General features: G+C 34.1%; 1 protein-coding gene across 4 annotated transcripts; it reads right to left on the bottom strand.

Annotated features, from left to right (window-relative positions):
- Window positions 1–1,680: 1,680 nt before the first annotated feature.
- Window positions 1,681–20,228, bottom strand: LOC124366962 (myeloid zinc finger 1-like). 4 transcript variants are annotated; one of them, XM_046823607.1, is made up of 3 exons: window positions 20,114–20,228; window positions 17,878–18,027; window positions 1,681–7,269 (listed from the first exon to the last, which is right to left on the bottom strand). In XM_046823607.1, the coding sequence occupies exons 2-3, from the start codon at window positions 18,021–18,023 to the stop codon at window positions 6,936–6,938; spliced, it is 480 nt and encodes a 159-aa protein (XP_046679563.1). In that variant the 5' UTR covers window positions 18,024–18,027; window positions 20,114–20,228; the 3' UTR covers window positions 1,681–6,935. The 4 variants fall into 4 exon arrangements, with proteins under 4 accessions (XP_046679563.1, XP_046679571.1, XP_046679555.1 ...); XM_046823615.1 differs by having other exon boundaries at window positions 20,110–20,222; XM_046823599.1 differs by having other exon boundaries at window positions 20,118–20,222.
- Between the last annotated feature and the right edge of the window lie 2,384 nt (window positions 20,229–22,612).

The following is a 22,612-nucleotide window of genomic DNA, read 5'->3' as shown; positions in this document are numbered from 1 at the left end:
ATTTTTCCTTGCTATTACCATGACATGCCAACCATGGGGGGACGGCCCACAGAGGAAAACATGGAAATCTTAAATTGAAGCATGGGTCGAGTGATACCTCATTTGAAAGAGCTCACTTAGTAGAGTTGAATTCCGCAAACCGCATCTCAAAAGGTTTATCCAATCAGAAATGGCGGCTTGTTTTAGGTACACATTGTGAAGTACATTATGCGCTGCCATTTCTGACTGGATCATCGTATTCTGATGCGGTAGGTGGCGTTTCACTCTACTAACCAATGTGTTTTCACTGACTTTTTTTTATTAGCAAATTATGTCATAAATTTATAACACAATAAATAAAACACAATAAATACCAATGTTTTTAAGTTTTAAGGTCGCTTTTTAGGGAGACAAGTTCTAACGATCCCATCGATGTATACCTTGAATTGCGTGACATTTGTTCACAAAAACCTTTTCAAATCACACAGTCCCCCAGCATTGTCACAATCTATGTCACTCCAATATAATTATAATTCCTGCCCATAGAACAAGTTTTTTTGAAAGACTTAGTCTTTAGACTTAGACTTTTTTTTATTAGTCAGCGGCATTAAACTATATAATGCTCTCCCCAGTAGTGTAGCCAGAAATTTCGTTCGGGGGGGGTCCAAAACCGGGGATCCAGGGGACGTTTTGTGTGTTATTTGCCAATAAGTTCACTGGTAAAAGGTAAATACCAAAAATTTGGAGCTTTAGTAACTACGCTTTAAAGAAAGTGGAAAGATGTAATAGGCAAATTCAACTCTCACAGCAACCCTAGTACCACAAATTTTCTTGTATAGCTACAGAAACTTTACAAAGTTCGATTCTGGCCAAGTAGAAGGCACCAATGTGATGTTGCATTCACTGGATAAGAAAGAAGAAGAACAAAACAGAGCTTCACTCAAGCCTATAACTGACACAACTATATTCTGTGGAGAAAATTAAATAACCCTTCGGGGACATTGGGCCACTGACGGCCGAAAACCCTTTAGAAAAGGAGGGCAATTTTCTAGCGTTGCTCGGGTACAAGATCAAACTAACGGTCGGAATATGCACCGGACAAACTCTACTGATTAGAAGTTCGGCTGCTTTGGATTTCACTGATTGAGGTATTTATGAATGAGTTAGAATGACAATTTTTTGTATCATTACACTGTATTCGAGTACATAATTATCGGAAAAAAATAAGGGTTATTTTTTGGCCGACTTGTACCTCTATAACCTACATTGGGTACAGCAAAAACCAATATGACACAAATCTGGGCAACCCTATTCAAGTCCAGGTGTGTCCACTAACTGTAAATGTTGAGATATTGGGGTGTAATAGTTGTTTGATAGATCGTCTACTATGGAGGACAATTGTTCGAGTTTGTTGGGCTCCTTAAGTGTTAAAGGCAGTTCCGAGCCTGGACATAAGGGAGTAAATTATTCAGGAAAGTGTGTTTATCACAAAACTGATCCCAAATTTAAAGTAGTTTTAAGGCCAATTATTTGAAGCATGAATAAAAAATTAATGTTTCTAAAAGTAATTATCAAATTATTGAGACAAATCTGCAGAGAGAAGTGACAGATTATTGGATACCAAAATGAGACTAACACTAAATCAAGTCACAATATATAATTAATATTTATAATATAGGTAGTTTTGATTAAATAAAATAATAAAAACCAGGAACATTTATATTCATCATCAACATACAATTACAGTTATACAATTCAATAATTTGTAGATATTACACAATCTTAATAAAAGAGACCAAATTGTTATAATTGCTAGTCAATTATTTTGCACAAACAACTATGGGTAGATGTAACTCCAAATTATTCTCTATAAATTTATATACAAATAACAAAATAGCACAAAAACTATACATTTAACTACATTTCAGATTCTGCAGACATTTAAGATTACAACCTAGATGGCAGTAAATTATTGGCAACACTCTAGACATTTAATATAATTATAAATGCTTAACAATTACAAATTAGATCAAAACAGTTTAACTTATATCCAATAATAGGTATACTGAAATAAGGATTAGCAGTGGACCATGTGAAGTCATATATTAATATACTAGTTAATACTGCAATGAACATCATACTCCTTCAATACATAATAACTACTGGATTGTTACATTAAATAGTGTGAAGCAGAGTGTAACCTTGAAAGAGTATGCTGCCAAGCACAAAGTGTGCCCTGCCTGTCTTGCTAAGTAAGGAAGAAAAGTTACTATTTTACTATGCTTACTTGTACTTTTAATATAATATGCTTGCCATGATTTACTCAAAAACATTACTTAATAATGGCATGTCAACAACACTAGAACCAAATACAAGATGTCTGTGAGCGTCTACTATTATAGAACAATTTGGCAAGGTAAGATACTTTCTTCTTTGAACGACTATAAGAAAATGTATTGGTATTAAAAGATAATTGAAAAGTCTGTTCATTAACCATTTATCCAAATTTCAAGTTTATTTTAAAGAATACCTCCCAAAAGATGAGACAAAAGCAATACAATGGGCATACATATTCTATAATACAAATACACCAGAGACATTTTTCCAATGAAGAAGAAGAAGTTCTACAGACTCATCTTTGAAATCAAGTTTCTACTCAAACTCTGAAGTTTGGTACAGCATCGAGGATGAGTATCGAGTAATATACAAAAAACTTCAAAAATTGATACCAATTGCCATTTTCTTTGTAAGTTTGTTTTTTGTGCACTTGCTGTTACATTTATATAGCAGAGTTAACATCAACAGACAAGCCCATTACTACAATTATGGGAGAAAGTTTAACACTAAGTATTTAGAATTCAAGGTCGACCTCCTAATAAATAATTTAATCAAAAATATATTTTCAATAAATACTGTCTTGGTGTGTTAGAACAAATTAAAGTATTATAAATTAATAACAAAATATTTTTAAATCACAATATGAGATGTACTACAGCATAATTGGGATAAGTATTATAGGTTTGTGTGAAGGGATTCAGAATAAAGAATGTTAAACATAAGGTAGAAATTTTATGCTGAACGTTTAATGTATAAGTTTAACTACAACAATATTTGTGTTATCGTACTTTGCCAGGTTCGCTGAAAACTATAGGCCCTGGTTTCCTGTATATGCCCTACAATATAAGTTGTATTAAAGATGATGGACAAATAATTTGTGTAACAGCAACTTATTTTTCAATGGTTTAAATAAATATGACAATATAAGTCACAGTTTCTATATGTGAGTTTTGTGCACCCGGTTAACATTTCCAGAGGAGGCCAGGAATGGGATTTTTTTTGCTCCTTCTGCTCTAACATGACAACCTCCTCAACATTACTCTAGAGGTTATAACATAATTGTTTATACAAATGTTGAGTGTAGCTCACTCACCCTTCCTCTTATGTTCAGCATCTGAAATCTATCTCATTGTCTCAATTGATCAATCACCTGATGAGATAATGAGAATACCTCCTAACCTAGATTGCACTACATTCTGTAGTCTAGGTGTCTATGATGTCGAAACAATGCAAAGAATTCGTTTTGAGCCTCTTCGTCACCATCATCATTTTTGGATACCTTCTGACGAACATAACCAGATTTTCGAGCATCAGATTTCAGATACTGCACGTAAGAGGAAGATGACCTGGAGCTAAACTCAACATTCGCATTGAGTCGACCCTTCCCACCATAGCTGGGTTGTGTAGAAGAAAATTTTTTAATTAGATCAAGTAGTTATCATACATAGAAGGTCATTTCAATCAAATATCTTAATAAACAGTAACCAAATCAAAATTAATCAGTCTTTCTGCCTGTTTATTTATAACTCTTATTATTTTCAGAACAGATCCAATAAATATATCAGGATTTTAGACAATATAATATAATTAAAAATGCTTATCTCGTCGCATAAAATATAATAAATATAATACGTTTCACTTAATATTAACACATTCAAGCCATGCCTAAAATAGGGAAATAACACATCTAGTAACAAACTCTTTTTGTAGTTTATTGTATTAATTTAGCATAATTGCTGAATATAAAATATTTTAATAAATACAATTTTTCTACATACAAAGCACTATGACACTATCATAGCATCACCAGTACTAGTAGTTCAATCCGCCTCGTGACACTAGTGATGGTATATGCTCCTGCTAAATCTGGCAACTCAGTGTTATTAAAGTTATCAAGGTTATCAGTAATATTAACACAACTCCATGTTTCCATCATGAGTGCTGTCAGAGCCATTCTCATAATGTTGACAAATCCATATTATATTATGTGATAAAATTAAAACTTCACCAAGCCAATAAATTATGATAATATAAAGAAAAGATCTCACAAGTTCCAAATCCTGTCCAATGGATGAAACTGTTGATAATCTGAATAAGCTGGGTTTTGCTTGCTGAAAATCAATCGGAAATATATTGAGAAAACTAGTATACTTTGAGAACTAATTTTGAAAATCTGTCACTTGATATTCTTAGAATTCCTAAATAAAAAATTTCAAAACCATAATTATTATTAAATATCAAAGAATTCTACAATAAAATGAATGTACACATGTGGTGTTGTCAGTACAGGATGTGTACCATAACACCTATTTCAGTGTTTGCAAAATCAGGGGTAAAAGGATTTAGGTGATAAGTTGAATTCAGAGACGAATAGTTGACCATAGTTTGTTTAGTTTTCTAGATTTAACCAAATTTTTGGTATTAAAGGCGTTTTGTGGCTTAACCGTTGGAGGTACAATTAAAAAGGTACTAGACCTTTTTTGTAGGAAATTAAAAACGATTATGCCCTCAGATTTGAGCTATGTCCTCTGGTTTGCCCACTCCAGAGCTTGGGAGAAAAGACTGCACTGGTCAGACATTGTAAATTGGTTAGAATAAGTAAAAATGAAAACTGACCAGCTTTCAGATATTTTCTGAAATGCAATTTCACCGTCTATGCTACAATTGTACCAAATAGTTATTTTCTAGCATACTAGGAAGTTGATTAGACTCTGTGTACTAAGTAGTCTGCAACACAGAGGGTTAGATAAGGTGTTTTTATTACCTGAAGAGTACTTAATCTTTAATCAGCTGATTAAGTTGATCAGGGGGCTTCATTTACGAAGGAGATTATCTGGTCATACCAGGAAATTCTGGAGGATGGTTAATGTTACCGGGGGTTAAACACAAGTGGTTCTTTTCAGAAGAATGTTGTTTCTGTGCTATGAAAATAAATAGAGAGCAATCTTATCAGTAAAATTTCAGCAAAAAATCAGTAAAACCGGAGAGGCTCTTTGGAGATGGTTGAAACTACCGGAGGTTGAAAGAACACAGGACTGTTTCCTTGAAGGAGTTACATCTTATATGAGAATAGTTTGGTCGAAGTGATATGTATCTTGAAAATGTTTGTTATTTAAGAGTTGTGTCTTCCAGGATGTTCCAGTTAACCAGGGTGTTAAGCCTTATCTACTAATGTCTCATCCTTTACATTTTTACTATATGTTCATAAGGTGAATTACGATAATGTTTGGCTAAAAATTACATTTTCTTCTGTTACTATTTACTAATGTAGTAAACAAACAAAAATGTAGTTCAGCCAGTACTGAACGAGATTTGGCTGAGGGTTAGCAATCACTAGTAGATAGGGACAGATTAAATTTTTGTGCTCCCAGGAAATAGCTGAGCGTAAGTGAATCGTCACAATAACATATAAAAAGAGTACATTTTATTTGTGTTCCCTGGAAATAGCTGAGCGTAAGCAAATCATCACAATTAAATATGAAAAGAGTAAATTTTATGTGTTTTACAAGAAAATGACTAAGCTAATCATCACAATATTAGATATGAAAAGAGTAAATTTTATTTGTGTTCCTCGGAAATGGCTGGGCGTATGCGAATAATCACAATTAGATATGAAAAGAGTATATTTTATTTGTGTTCCCCGGAAATGGCGTAAGCGAATAATCACAATTAGATATGAAAAGAGTAAATATTATTTGTTTCCCGGAAGTGGCTGAGCGAAAGTGAATCTTTACTAGTAGATAGGGACAGAGTAAATTTTATTTATACTGTATTCAACTAACAGTTATTTATTGTTAATCCACTTCGGAAACATACTCCCTTGTCAACATTTTGAAGATTTTAGCATTATTAGATAGGGGTAGAATCATTTAGGAGGATAAACACACATTTTCATGATACAAGTCATTCTGACTTACTTATTCTTACAACACACACTTTCTCTAAGAAAGAAACCTCTGTTCTTTCAAACTCTGGTAATTTTACCCCCTTGGGAACCTCTTCAGTTTTCCCTATTTCTACCCTAATTGAATTAAAACCCCAGACCAACTTATTCTACTGATAAAGATTACTGTATGTTTATTCTTACAACAGACACAACATCCAGAAAAGTACCATGTGTTCTTTGCTATTTTTCCTTTGCATCACATTTTAGAAATTGTCAAACTGTATACATACAATAATGAGCTTGTTACATACTTACAGTACATTGAGCTACTACATAACACTATCACTAACTAACTTCAGCCATCTAACTTGATGTGGAGTGAACACTTGACACTTACTGACCTTTAAAATTATAGAACTACAATTAATTCAGTAAAATATTTTTTTAAATCGGTTCATTACTTCCATGAAAAAAATCACATATGATAATAGCATTATATAATAAAAAAAGACAATGTAAAGTCATTAAAATGAAACTAACCTATATAAATAAATTTAGAACATTAAGACATTCAGTTATAAAAACAAGGTAAAAATCAGCACCAGCATATCCTAGTAGGGGTGCTTACTGGCTGTACTCAAGCAAAGATTTCATAACTATATCTATTATCATTTTAAGATTCTTATATTGTTCAGTCTTATAGAACAATCAGTAACTTGTTTCAGTAGCAGATCTATCGTATGGGCTTGGGTGGGCCAAGAGATAAAGTGCTAGGGGGTCCACGACCAGAGTTGCTCTGTGCAGGGTTACGTGCCCCATCAATGGACACGATCGGTAGCCCGAAGATACCAGCAGGTTGTTCTCCGATCTGGTTGAGGACGACACAGTGGCGAATGCCGAGGGCAGTCAACTTGTCGATGACACCTGGCTGGTTGAGATCTACCACTGGAGCGACCATCTCAGATCCCTGACCGCAACCTGCATTCCCACCTCCACCACGGTGATACGTCAACTTGTGTTGATCCAGTCCCATCCTCGTCGGGTACTGGGCGTTACACAGGTTACATCTGCACCAACAACTCATCTTAGTTCTCCACTCTTATCTGATTTTAAATAACCAAAATCTATGATATAAACTTTGAACTGATAAGGCACAATAACCCTTAGCAAACCAAACATCATGCATAAATCAGCTTTATGAGCCAAGGGTTGAAATTTGAGAGCCTGTGGCCTCACAGTTTAAGGCATAAGCCGATGAAATGATTTCTGCATTTATGAATTCCCTTTTTTAAGATTCAAGATAATTCAAGATATACCCAGGCTATGACAAATGTGAGCAGCATGCCAGGACCACACGATATTGCTGATCCGCCACCAATTCCAGACATTAAATTTTTCTCTTGCCGCTCAGCCCTTAGCTCATTTAGTCATTGCTGTGCAACATGTCAGACCCATTCTCGGCTGTACTTATTATTGCAAACCTACTATTTTCTTCTCTAAAAGGTGACTTATCAGGTCTGGTAAATATCCAACTGACATTCTTCTGCTGATTGAATAAACTTAGACACAAAAACACTGCTTGTATCGCGGCCACTACCACTTTATCGATTACAATTAACGCTTGTATAGTGGCCGAGGATCGATACAATCATTCGGCCGACTTTAACTATCCAATGGAATGTGTTTGGGGTCTTGTCACGACACAGGGGTGGAATTAACTAAGATAAACTTCACTACACTAATGGAGGCAAACAGTGTCAAATGGGGCTCGCTAACATATGTCTATCTTCATTCACAGTTTCACAGACCACGTCACGTAAAATACGATGTTTGAGATTAATCAGGTTCCGATTCAAGGAGGTGTCAAATTATTTCTTGATTTTATAAGTTTTTAGAAATGGAAAAATTGTTTTTGAGATTTTTCCAGTTCTTCAGGAATATTCCCGGTTTAGTGGCCACCCTGTGAAAACCAAGTTTGAGGTACCATTATATTAATTATGAAGTGGAATGTACATCCATCCCACGAAATCGTTGACAAGTACAGTTAACTAAAAGATAAAACGTGCTTCTGCCCTTTTTTTATCACCTAATTATGAGATTAAACAAACTACTTTCTTAACATTTAGTTTGCTGGCATATCATTCCTGAATAAAAACTTAAGCATCCAACTTTTTGGGTCATTTATTTTTTTATTATAAAATTTAGATGGGAAATTCTTGTTTGTTGTCTCTTCTTACAGTACCTAATAGCTTTGATTAAATTACTTACACAAAATATAAATCCTTCATATGGATGAGGTTTGGTGAGATCTGAGTTCTGTGAATCGACACTAGAGCTGCATCATGATCATCCACTTATGGATAAATTCATTAGTTTTTTAATTCCCGTTTTCCATTGTAAAACAGGCAACCAAGAAATCTCAACAACCTAAGCGGTTAACAAATGTAGTCTAGTAAGCTGAAGAAAGTTGTGGGATGCTTACGTCTTGCAATTAGAAAGCCCTCCTCCTTTGGAGTACTACACACTTTTTAAAGAATCTAATTTTTTCACTCATAAAGAATATGAAGTCCAGACAGGTGGAACAGCATATCTCTCAGGGTTGTAGACTGTGAGAGCAACTTAGGAGGTCATTAACAGCTCTAGGCCTGCAAATAAGCCCTCTGGTAGTAGAATAAGTCAAATTGTGTTTGAGTGTTGTTGCATGGATGCTCAGGAAATTGGACATGGTATCATTCCTCCATTAATGTTGCTGAAAACTTATCCTGTATAGTAATGGATAATCTACCCGTTACCATACAGGATAAGTCCTATCTATCTCCATCTCTCAGCAGAAAATGTTTTTCTTCTATTGAACAAGTCCAAAGTTCTTCATTTTTTGAAAAATTAACTGTTTTGAAATCTTAAGTGCAATTTCTTCTTTGCTATCTAATACATCTAAGAATTTTTATCACCTATCAACATAGTTCATCAAAGAATTTACTAGCGTGCTTACCCCTGTTTCGACTCTTCTTTTTAATGCTTGCATCTCTGACGGAATTTACCCCACCAATTTCAAGGTAATTAAAACTTCGCCTAAAAACCTTACATTGAATTCAAAGGTAAACTCATTCAGGTCTATTTCTATTACGACAGTTTTCTCTATAAAGGTTTTGAAAAGATTATTTTCAATGGACTTGTTGATTTTTTGTATAAAATAATGGACTGTCCCCATGTCAGTTTGGTTTTTGATCAGGTTTAAATACATCGGATGCTACTAAATTAAAGTGTAAAATAAATTAATGTTTTAGAATAACAATTGACCATTGAAAATATGGTAAATAATTTTTTTCAAAAATTAATAAACTTAAATTGAATTCGATTTAATCTCCTTCAAAGTACTGTCCTTGGCTGGCAATGCACTTATTCCAACATTTAATCCATGACTGGAAACATTTTTTTAAGGCTTCCTTCGGAAGGGCTGCTCGGTCTTGGCCTTCTCAATGTCAGGAATGGTGTCAAAACATTTTCCTTGAAGCACACTTTTAATTTTTGGGAAGAGCCAGAAGTCACATGGTACTAAATCAGGTGAGTATGGCGGATGTGAACAGACAGGAACACTTTTTTCTGCCAAAAACTTGCGAACAAAAAGGGAGGTGTGACATGGTGCATAGTCGTGATGAAGAAGAAAGCGATTCACTTATTTTTCTGGCCTCTTTCTTCGTTATGTTGTTTTGCAAATGTTGCAGTATGCCCTTATATAATTCAGAGTTCACAGTTGTTCCCATTGAAACGATTCAAGAATATTCAAAAATAAATCTAGCGAGTCATTGATGAGGAAGTTGTTGTACATATTTCTGTCCAAGTGTCCTTCATAAAAAACAGGCAAAAAATTTTATTATCAATGATACCGCATCAATTATTGAGAGTCTAGTACCTTTGGATGTCTCCCTCTCACATCCAATGGGGATTCTCAAAGCCAAAAATCTCATGTTGTGACGATCACTTTTCATTACGCAGGAAGGCTGCTTTGTTGCACCATAAAACTTTGTGAAAAAATTTTCATCTTCGTACATTTTATCACAGGTCCACAAACAAAAGTTCATTCTTAGAAGGTAATCATCTCCATGCAATTTGATGTAATTAAATCTGGTATGGGTGTATTTCATTGTCCACGAATTGTATTGTACTTTGTCATTAAGGATTTAAGCTAATACAAATGTTTTGGGTTTTGTCTTCATTGCAGTGCAGTTTGTTGAAAGAGATGTATTGTCTCATTTTTGGCTGTATTCATAATGGCTTGCAACTCAGACAGATTTTTATTACTTGAGAAAATAGAGGTATCATCAGCATAAATTATGGAATCAACAATTCAATTCCTTGGTAAGTCATTAATTATAACTGTAAAGAGAAATGGACCTAGAACAGACCCTTGAGGTACCCCTACTGTTTTCTGTTGCTTAGATAGGAAATAATAATTTTACATGACTTTTCTGAGATACCATAGAATTTTACTTTCTCCAAAATAGAAGCAAAAGGAACACAATCGAATGCCTTGCTCAAATCCAATAGTGAAAGGGCTACTTATTTTCTGTTTTCTAATGTATGAAGAGTGTGATTTATAATTTCCATAACAGCAGATGTAGTTGATCTACCTTTTTGGAAGCCGAATAAGAGATTCCGAAATAAGATTGTATTGGCTGAAATGTGATGAAAGTTGATCATGCATTAGTGACTCTTAATATTTTTGAAAAGATCGGAACAATCGATTTTAGGCCATAGTTCTTGGGCAAAAGTTTATCACCTCTTTTATAAATTGGGATAACCTTGGATATTTTCAAGGAGTCAGAAAAGTAGCCAGTCTCCAGATATTTACTGAAGATGAATGCTAGTGGTTCCTTTATGTATTGAATTGTCTTTTTTACTATGAAATTAGATAACCAATAATAGTCCATACTTTTGGAATTAGACAACCTTGAGACTACCCTGATAATATAATTTGGGCTGATTGCTTGCCAATGAAAAGATTCTGGCAAAACAGGACTGTTACCCAATAAATCTGAGGATGAATTTATTAGTGGCTGGAATATTATTTGAAATTTTAGTGACAGAGCTTAAGAAGTAGCTTTCAACTTTTTCTGGATCAAGTGTTACTTCATATGAATTTATAGGAGAATGTTCAAGTGAGATCATATCCCAAGCAGCTTTACATCTGTTCAGAGATGTTTCAGTAAAATCTTCACATGCCAGCCTTTTGGCTTGGGTTAAATTAGACCTGTAATTTCTTTTACAAGTTATGTAAGCATTATAAGCCAATTGTGTCTGCTCAGAGCCACCATGTCTTAGATTTATATATATATATATATATATATATATATATGTATATATTAAAAACATTCAACATTAATTTTCTTTTATTAACTAAGTCATTACTATACCATTGTATATTCTTACTTTTGTGACATTTTGGTTTCTTATATTTGGTTATTAAAGGTGAGCAAATATACCATACATTAACTTATTTCTTTAAAAAAGTATCAAATAGTTCTTAAACACTTATTTTACCCAAAACATATTTTTCAACCATGCTCCATTTTCAAACCTCAAAATCTCAATAAATTTTGTAATGTGATTTTCTGTTTGTTTTATAAAAACAATTTTACTACTCCTATTAGAACTACTATGGTTACTTGCATTTATAAGTATACTAGCTGTTTCCCGCGGCTTTGCACGCTTTTCGTAAGTTTTGCCCGCGTATGAGCACTTCTGGTTGAAGTAAATTATATTTCCAACGCCGATGTAGATTTTACCTTGATGTCACGATCAAGAAAATCTGTCAAAAATGTATTGTACATGCATATGTACTTTATTACAAAGTGGTCTACCACTCAAGCTTTAAGTTCAACCAAAAATTTAGTTTAAAGACAATTATTATACATCATAACTTAGCGCCTTCAAATAGTGTTTCACTGTTTAATATACATATCTATCTCGTAATTGCAGTTTATAATGTGCAGGCGCTTCGAAAACTTTTCTTTTATAGTGCCGCCTGGTGGCGAGTTACATCAATGGGCATAGCATATAAACCTTCTCCGTGGAAAAATACATATACATACAAATTTTCATAATGATCGGTCACATAATTTACGATTCCATAAAGGACAAACATTCATATTTATATATATAGATTGATAAGATTGGATTGGTGGCCAGTAAATTGGCCTTCAATTGTGTTTGTCTCATATAAATTATCAGAAAAGTTTACCAAATTATTATCTATACAGGAATTAGCATGAGTTGAGACCTTAATAATAAACATAAGGTTAAGAGATCTAAGTAAATTTGAAAAGTATATTGAATTATGAGACTGTTTTTAGGGCTCCCCCTAAGAACAGTTTTAATTGCCAATTCAAAACGCTTGAAAAACAGGTTAGTGATGCCCTGAGGAGATCTATAAAGACTTGAAGGGTCGCGGGCAAGAACAATCAGAGTCAACTGAACCTAGTTTGCCAGAAAACAGTTTTTAAAGTTTAACGTCGCCTACCTACTATTAAAAAGGTCTAAAGCTAAAAATAACTATCCAAACATGTTACAAATAGTATTTAGTTTATTCCAAACATAGTAAACATTTTTAAGTCACGACAATAAAAGGTTGTTTTAAATATTTAAAAAAAAGAGTCATGACCTTGATTGGTTTTCCACGTCACTGGGCCTCATCAATGAGTGGGTCGTCTGCAAACTCGCCGTCCGAGGCTTCCTCTAAACATTCACTGTCAGGTACTAACGCTTCATAGAAAGCTTTTGACTCCTGGTGTGTCAAAAACTGTTTTAAGTGTAAAAGGTCTTTCACTTTTGCCGCTTTAATAGGCACTGGTCCGTTGTACTGTTTACTAAGCACTTTTGGAGAGTTGTTTTTGTTAGGATTTCTTGAATTTTGCTTTTTTTTCACTGGAGGAACTAAGACAGCCTTTAAATAACTACCAAAGTAGTTAGACTTGTGCAGCATGAATCTTGGTTCATTTTTGTCAATCTTGAGTACTCTTATAGGTCTCGTTGGGATGGGACATTTTTTTACGTACTTGTCAGAAAAGTACTTCGTCCAGGTTTGAAAATTAACCTCAGTGCCACAGTTTATTACTGTGAAAGGTGAAGGTTTCACCCTCGAATTTCTGAGCACATCCCTCCAGTCATCTGGTGTCTCTGTGTAGGATTTTGAGTTTACAACGCTCATGTCTTTGTCTCCCTCCATATACGAATGACCTCTTATGGGGAACACAACTTTCACACTATCGAAACGGTCCTTGTCCACAACTGTGTGATGTAAAAAGCGTATGACGGTATAATTCTTGTTCTGTCCTGCACACGAGTCGCAAAACAGAACAAGATGTCGCACATTCAAGCTTAGTACATTGTCAAAAAAATGTTCAAGCATTGAACAAACATCATCTGCTCCCTTCTTGGCGACGGTTTCGTCGTATGTGTAAAACAACGATGTAGAGTCACTTAACACGTGGACATTGAATGATATAAAGTTGAGCTGGCGTCGATAATATACGTCAGATGTTGTAATGTTTGGTGTAGGCAAATTTTTTTGAAAGTCCATCGTAACGGCCTCAAATTCTTCTTTTCTTCTTGCTTCCTTCCTGCACTTAGTTTTAATTGAATAAAATTTTGTGCCTTTAGCCAGGTGAATTTCTTTTTCTTTTTGTTTCTTTGTTAGATCTTGTGATAATGTATCTTTAGTTTTTTTGTCATCCGCTCCATTGATTTTTTCTTCTAAAACAGAAATTTCTGCTTTAAGTACATCACAGGTACTGCACGTATCTTTCCTTGGGTACCCGAATGAAATATTGAATTTACTATCAAAAATGTCTCGAAATGTAGTGAACCCAACAGTATTATCTTTATTTGTTTCATTGTACATTCTATGCAATTTAGACTTATTGAGCTCTTCAGGTAAGTATAATTTTGATGTGTCCTTCAAAGAGTAATGTGATTTTCTACCCTTTAGGGATTGAATGAAACTTATTACTTTTGTTTTTGTTTCTTCGGACAGAGCATTAGATCTGTTTGCATGTTTACCTCGCCCATCTGGCTTGACCTCTCCAAAACTAGTAAGGTGTTTCTTTATGGTTTGAACGCGATTGTTCCCAATGCCATGTAATGACATGAATGCTTTGTAACAAACTGTAACGTCCTGTAAATTATCATCTACATATGCACGAACACGGTAACAATAAGAAGAAAGATTGAAATTAGCCTCTTCTTGGGAATTTCGGTTGCGGCGCTGCTTAACAGGTACAACAGATATAAGACCACCCAAGTACTGATTTTGTGCGTTGTAATCACCTAGTCCGTTAAAGTTATTGATGATACGTTGTCGGTTTTCCGGTGAAACAACGTGAAAACACTTGTAACAAGAACATTGACAATCATCACCAACCTCATGAGTAGTTGCACGAAGTTTTTTCATCACGTCGCTCATCTTCCCCGTTTTCTTCCTTTTCTTTGCATTTTGTAAACCAACATGAGTCCCTTCCTCCCCCTCACTTCCACTTATATCACTCAACATAGCGTTTACTAACAGTAAAATAATCTAACAATCTTGAAAACTTGTCCGCACAACATTCACACATCCACTAAAGTAGGGTTATGTTTTGGAAACAAAACAACAAAGCACCTGACTGAATCTGAGTTAGAGTGAGGTGGAGGGGAGCGACATTGACTCTGATTGTTATTGTGCGCCGCCGCATGGACTATGATGTTTCTTGCCCGTTAGCTTATATCTTTCCCTTTGAAAAACTTAGTGACTCTACTTGTTTTTGCACGTTTGTAATAGCATTAAGAAATCTACTTCTATTAAGCTATCGAATGGCATTGAAAAACTCGATTTCGTGAAAAAATTGACTCTGATTGTTCTTGCTCGCGACCTTTCACTTGCTATTATAATATTCAGTTCAACTAACTTCATACAACATACTTCAAAATTCAACTTGGAACCAAAATCCTCTAAATCGATTAACTCAAATTGAATACTTTGTTTGATAAAAATACCTGACCCATCATTTTTCTTTATTTTCCTGCAGAAAAAACTTTGAAGGTTAATATCAATTAAGCACATATACAGTATGTCAAATTCATCCCTAACTAATCAGTGTTCAGAAACACAAATTTTTTAATTTCACAAAAATGCTCTAATTCAAGAAGCTTATTTCTAATGCTTTGCAGATTGACTTACTCAGACTAGAGAAGTTACTCTTTAGCTTGAGAGGATGAGTTACTCTATTACAGTGCAAGAACATACCCTCATGTGACTGAGCAGTAGGGTTTTTTTAATTTAGATGTAATAGGGGATTTTGACTTTGCTCTAGAAGACTTGAGAAAACAGAATAAGGTTGTATTACATTGACGTTATTTAGCTATAGAAAATCACCAGAACATTCACCAACACAATTACTCTGCTCTGACACTTCACTGTAGAGATGACGATCAGGGCTCTCTGTGTTGTACAATGCAAAAAAGAGCATGGGTACATGAACACGAGAACTGGGAAGGGTGAGGCCGTCTGCAGTTGCATGGATATGTATACTGTGCGATGCAAGCGGAGGTATAGTTGCAAGGGTTATTGTGCTGAGACACGCAAGGGCAGCCACAGATCCCGGACCAGGCGTGCTGCTGTGTGCAGATTGAGTCACAGATGTGAGACTGTATAGGTGTGGCAGAGGACCAGCCAAGCAGGGTAATGATTCAGATCTTCTTAACACCTCATGAGTATTAGAAGATTGAGTGAGGTATATGAAGTAGTTCTTTAAAATAATCTTCATTGGAGATTACTATATTTCTTTTCTTAATGTTTTTAATGAGAATTGCTTTTGATACCATCTTACAGAATTTTCTGTCCAGAAGGTTTTCTGGACTTTCTAAAATGCAATTCCTGTCTGGTATGATCATATCTGTTGAATTTGGTGTTCTGAATAAGGGTCATGTTTTGTGCAGTTTTAACAATTTCAGTAAACATTCATTCCTCCAATTATTTGTTTCGTCTATCTTCAGATTAAGGACTGGATTGTCATAGCAATGAGCAATACTAGGTACAATGACATTAGTTTTCTGTACTAAAGGATTTATAATTTCCATAAGCTTTGTTTACAGACTTTCCTTTTCTTTTATTACTTGTGCATTAGTTCCACCGACAATGACAAAACAATCCCTATCTGTAATGTCCTTTGTCAAATTGCTCACATTTTGTACAACAGAACTCAGTGAAGCATTTGGCTTGAATATTGTCCCAACAGTGAACTTATTCCCAAGCTGTTCTTGAAGGATACGTAAACATCCTCTTCCGTGGCTGTCTGCTAATATAAGTACCTTAGATTGTTTAGGTAAGTATTTTTGAAGTTTTCCACCAGATGGTTGATAATTTCTTTGTTATAAATTCACTTGTTTATGTCAAGATAGGCTTCCTCTTCTACTGAAACTTCAGAGAGGATTCCAAAGTAGTTACTAGTCATTATACTTGGCATGGTATTCATCTGAGAATTTTTCTTAGAGTTATTATTCCTCACATCTAGCCATGTACTGTCAACTCCCCACTGCAACACTTGAGAGCTGTCTCTTCAACAGTTTGTAAATTGTATTAGGGACAAAAGAATGCTACTATCAATGATAAGCAAATTGCTTAGAGTGTAGGCTATTGTAGAACGCTTCACAATCAAGTCGGTTTCATTGATCTCACAACATCCAGTTGCAAAGTTGGGTTTTGCCCTAATTAAAAGGTTTTGTAGAACATATTCTATACAGAACAGCATATATATATTTCACAATCTATTCCATTGTGCTTAATCTGAACGCCTCCCTTTAATGTTGTTACTTTGTCATTTAATATACATTTAACATATTTGATGCAACCAGCTGAACTGTAGACAAGTTGTAATCTTGCAGAGAGTCATAATGAAAATAGCGTACAGAGCAGCAGCAGCTTTGAAGTTTTGTAAAAAGTCATGTATCATCAACATTGAGAACTATTTTTTTTTTTTTTTTAACTGGAAAAGTGCTGAAAAGTGACATTTGTTTCCAAAATATTTTTAGAAAGAATACTTCTTTAGTAACCTTGGATAAAAATTTGGATTTGGTAAAAGTTTTAACGAGGTAACAGTAAATAAAAGAAAAAAGTTAAACCGTACAACTTTTGACATTTTGGACCATCTTGCATACAAAAAGCAAAATACATTTAAACTTTTTTCCTAGATGATCAGTTAAGAAGAGACCTTTAAAATGAGGTACAACTCAACCTACTTTTACATTTGAAAATCTTTCAAAAATGACCTCTACCTTCCAAAAAGTGCCATTTTGGGGTATTATTATGTGTTAAAAATTATTTTCCAGCATTCTTTGGAGTCGAAATATTGGGATTTCCGTTAAAACAAAGAAAGTAGATTTCTCTGTCCAGCTGCTATACCTATATTACTTACTACAACTTACTATAACACTATTACTGATTTAATCTGCTTGTCTCAGATATTGTAACATGGTCCTGTCCAGTAGTGTAAGTACTGGATTAAAGGACTTATGTATTTAAATATCCTCTTTATTTTGTTTAAAGGATGGAGCAATTGTGCACTTTGATCAAATTTATTTAAGAAGTTTAAAACAAATAAAACACAACTATAAACCTTCATGCTGAACAGTGTAAAGTCTACCTGAAGGGAAGTTTGCCAGGAGTCCGGTGGGTAGCAATGTGCTGGTTGAGTGTTTCCTGTGTGGCGAAAACCTTATCACAGATCTGACATGTAAAGCGAGTGAAACGCTGACGTTGTCGCATCACCTGATTGTTAGTTGGCTGCATCTCTCTAAAATAATCAACCATAGACACATTGCATGTTATGTGAGTTCTCATACCTCAAATTGATAGATATAATAAAAAGAAGACAAATCTTTAAATACTTGTATTTTCATAAACTCTACATAGGCCCTAGTATAGCTATTTAGAGAGTCTGAATAAAAAGAATTTTAGGTAAAATTAGCAAAAACAAAACGCTTTGGTTTGTACCACAGGGAAATGCTTCTGTCTGGGGAGATCCTTTCATCTTTTCTTAAAAGTGGTTGCTCACTGGCTAGGGTAGGGTACAATAAGCGCACACGGTTTTTTATATCGAAATTGGCAAACGATATTACTTAATCATTTAACCACCGATATAATCAATCGATAGGCTACTAATTAATTATTTTGAACAAATAACTTAAATAATCTATATCAACAGCTGTAAACACTTTCAAATAATACATGTAAGGTAATATTTCAATTTTACATATAAGTAACATTTGATTATTAAAAATGGCAGTCAATTTTAGAAAACTACACGACATTGCTTTGAAAGATGATAAGACATGTTTTACGTGGCTTCAACATGTTGGACTCGTACCGAAAAATCGATTATGTGAAATTTGTGGGAAAGAAACAACTGTAACTGTAAGAGGAGCAAATATGGTCGTCTTCAGTTTTCCTAATTTTGCTTATAATAATTTGTTTCATCACTGTAAATATTAAATTCATATTTTAATTTAAAACATATGATTGTTATTGAGGACTATAGATACTTTTATATGGATTGATAGTCTAGGATTTGAGATGCGAATATTAGGTATTGATGATTACATTCTTCGATATAAAAAACTGGGTCCCCTTATCGTACCCTACCCACTGGCTACAGTATAAAAAGCGGCCCACCAACTTCTGAAAATGTATTTTTAAACACTGAAGAATGTTTTAAGTTTTTACAAGATAATAACCTTGCTCCTTTAAATCCAAAGTGTCCAGTTTGTAATGAGGTGATGAAAACTAGAATTAAAGGTGGAAATTAAATAGTGTTTTGCTAAAAGAAAAGTAAAAAAACACACGCTGTATCTAAAAATTATTTAATTTTAAATCAAGTTTTAAATTTTAAATGACTTATTTTTAACGGCATCAGTACCTGCAGAAATGCTATTTAGATTGGTTAAAGTTAATTGAAAGTAATACGCTGCTCAAACATCGTATTGATAAAGTTTGTTATTTTATATAACCTGATACAAATACATTTATTTTTATATATAAAAGTATAGCTTTACAATAATACAATTTTAAAAGCATCAAACTTAATTAAGTTCGTTATTATCACTCAAAATTAATTCAAAGTATAATCGTGTTTGGAAAAAAATTCAAAATTAAAATCATGTGTTTTGTGATTGACTAATGGCAGCAAGGACAGTGACATACGTATCTTCTTATTTCACAAGCACTCTCGTTTATCCTTAAAAATACATAAATGTTATTGTTTTGTTGTAATTATGTTAATTATATTTTAATTTGATAATTATATTAATATTTATACATTAATTTGATTACTAGCGGGATTGAAAACTAGCAAAACTATATTGCTCTTTGAAATTTATTATGTTATTTGGTTAGACATTTTGCTTTGTCCTTTGGATGATTATGAATATTGATGATTCGAATCATTCGATAATCATTCTGATTGTGTCGATGGCTGTTTATTATACTGCAGCCGTTTTCTGTTTCCTTTTCACTTCTTAAGTATATTCAATTATAAAACTTAATTCATAAATTGAAGAGAGTATGTAAATACAGTTTGCTGTTTGTGTGCCTATAAAACTATGAATTGAGACCTCACATAGCTGACATCATTTTGAAAAGAGATGAAAAACACTTCTTGAAGATTCATAGTATTAAATTATTAACACAGTTGTAATAACTTACAAATTCCCAAAATATTGGTTATCATTCAAGCTAAATGAAAGTAAATTTACAAAGTAAGAAACACCTCATAAGAAAACTTAAGTTTGTTAATATTTAGGTTATTCTTATTCTAGTAGTAGCCTATTACTTAGATCAATCAAAAGTAGGCTACAATAAAAAATATTAGTAAGCAAACCTACTGACAGATCAGCACTCAACAGAAAACCAATGAGAAGTAGGTGAATCTTATATTGTAGCAAATGTAGTGTAGAGAAACAAACAGATCTGAAATTGAAAAAAAAAACTCTTGTTTTGTTTGGGCTGAAGAAATATGACCAACTCCTGTTTTTTACTAATTGCGTAGGTGCCGGCTTTGGTTTTAAACCATGATGCTATTCTCAAACACTATTTATTGAAGACTCAGTCCTAAAGATTAAGCTATGTTAAACATATCAGAAACCATGGCCGAAATGAAGAAATAAAACATTATTTAGGACAATTTAAAGAGATTGTATTCTCCACTTTCAAACTTTTCCATTTTTACCCTAGAATGAAACCGCATCTACTCATTACAGTTTGTCTTCATGATTTTACATGTCATATTAAAACATAATTTCTTTATATAATAACTTATAGCTTTATAGTTACTTAGACTAATTAATGTGTTTTTGCTTGAAATCATCAATGTGATTAAAAATTCACAATTGCAGAGTAAGTTATAACAGTAGGTATCATTCCTTATTTGAATTTAGTACTCTAATATTATTAATACATTTTCAAACCTAATAAAACGAAGATCTATTAAAGTTATTTAACTTGTCGCTTTACTTTGCATAATATACATATTAATATATTCTATAATTACCATGTTAAATATTCATCAGGAAATGTTACCTAATATTTCCAGGTCATTAATACGTTATGTTTACAATAACAATGTTAGTTATCAATTTTGAAAATGGCATGGAGAGGGGGAGTTTGAAAGACGATCTTGAACTGTCTCTAGATTCTGATAAAGAATCTGAAGAAAACAATCTATACTTTGACAGCTGAAGTAAATAAGTTGCGGAAAAAACAATGCTCTACAGGAAGATAATGCCTCTAAATAGAACCCATCGTTCACTTGATCGACAACATTAACGTATTAAATGTTGAAATCAGTACTTTAAAGAAAAGAAACACTTAGTTATCTGAGGACGTCCAGTCAATGTCAACTAGATGACCAAAATTCGTCTGCCTTTTCCCCTCATCTGTTGAAAGAAATGACCCCCATTGTTTCAACATCGAACAAATTCTCCGGACTGTCATTCGCCGAAGAGTTGGCAGAAGCTGAGACAGCAATACAGAAAACCTGGACAGCAACAAACCGAGAAGAGGTAAAAGATGCAGATTGGATGCAATAAAAGCAGAAAAAAGCAAAAAAAAAAAAAAAAAAAAATACAATTGTCATGCATAGGCCTGACCCTTTGAAGTGATGGTAGAGACACAAAGAATTTTGGGCAGAAATCCTGTCTAGTGAAACCTGGTCTGGTTAAATCCGGTGCTCCACTCAAGGAAGTCGTGAGTGGTGTAAAGGAAGGCTCTAATAGATTTAAGGACAATAGGTTTATCGTAGTTGTAGGTGGTACGAATCATACTGGGAGTGACAGGGAAAATGGCCTGGTAGATGAGTACGTAAGTTAGATCTGCTAACCACACTGCCTGATAATAATTGCCTGATCTCTACAATCCCTCCAAGATATGATCTCAATCCACATGCAGTAGAAAACAGATCCACCAGAGAAATTAATAAAAAAATAAATAAGTTAGACAGCGTTTTCAGTAACAGCAAAGTTTTCGACCTTGGTTTTAATTCCGTCTGTTTTACCCCTCCTAATCCACTAAAAACTCCCTCCATCCGTTCTTAATCTTCTTATGGCCACTATGATAATAGTATTGTAGGCACACTAGAAATAGTTTAAGATCACATAACATTACTGACACATGTTTATTGACATGCAATTGAGCCTGCCTGATGTTTCTTGTAACACAAATTCTTAGCAAGTAAATAGAAATGTACAAATTCAGTACCAATTGTTATTGTTAAACCAGAATTGTATAGGTCTTAGCATTAAGTTTGATCAGCTCGAGATTTTTTTGTATTAGAAAAATGTTGACTTGGTATGCCTAACTGAACATTTGCTTACCACCGATGAGGCAAAATCACTAGTTGTAAAAGGCTATAAAGTTTTAGCTACTTTTTGTAGGAGTCCCATAACTCGTGGAGGAGCTGCCATTTTGATGAGCACAAAGCCAGATTGGATGATCAAATTCCGGGATGACCTGATGCAGCACAGCATCAAGGTGCACTTTGAAGAGGCAGCCGTTACGGATCGTGAATTAAAAACCACTGTTGTTTGCATTCACAGGTCCCCGGATGGTTCTTTTGCTCTTTTTATGCATAAACTCCTCACATTGTTGACTGTTATTGACAGAGACGTAAATAACGTCCTAAGTACTGGTGATTTTAATAGAAACGTATTAGAACTCTCTAATGAATCACTTCAGTTTACCGATCTTATCAATCTGGTTCCCTCACTTTATGGCGTCACCCGAAAGTGGTATATCCTGTCTGGACAGTATACTTACTAATCTCTCTGCCCATTTCTATCTCATTGCCACATGCCTATCTGATCATGAAGGCTAGTTCATTTATTGCT

This window comes from Homalodisca vitripennis, chromosome 1, assembly GCF_021130785.1.
Source record: "Homalodisca vitripennis isolate AUS2020 chromosome 1, UT_GWSS_2.1, whole genome shotgun sequence".
In the NCBI taxonomy this organism is placed as follows: domain Eukaryota; kingdom Metazoa; phylum Arthropoda; class Insecta; order Hemiptera; family Cicadellidae; genus Homalodisca; species Homalodisca vitripennis.
This window is presented reverse-complemented; position numbering and strand designations above follow the sequence as displayed.

Bases quoted from the DNA above. Each gene is read 5' to 3' on its own strand.
- LOC124366962 (XM_046823607.1), bottom strand. From the start codon at position 18,023: ATGCAGCCAACTAACAATCAGGTGATGCGACAACGTCAGCGTTTCACT. The intron at 7,270-17,877 runs GTAGACTTTACA...TTGTTGGTGCAG, and splicing joins CCTGGCAAACTTCCCTTCAG to ATGTAACCTGTGTAACGCCC.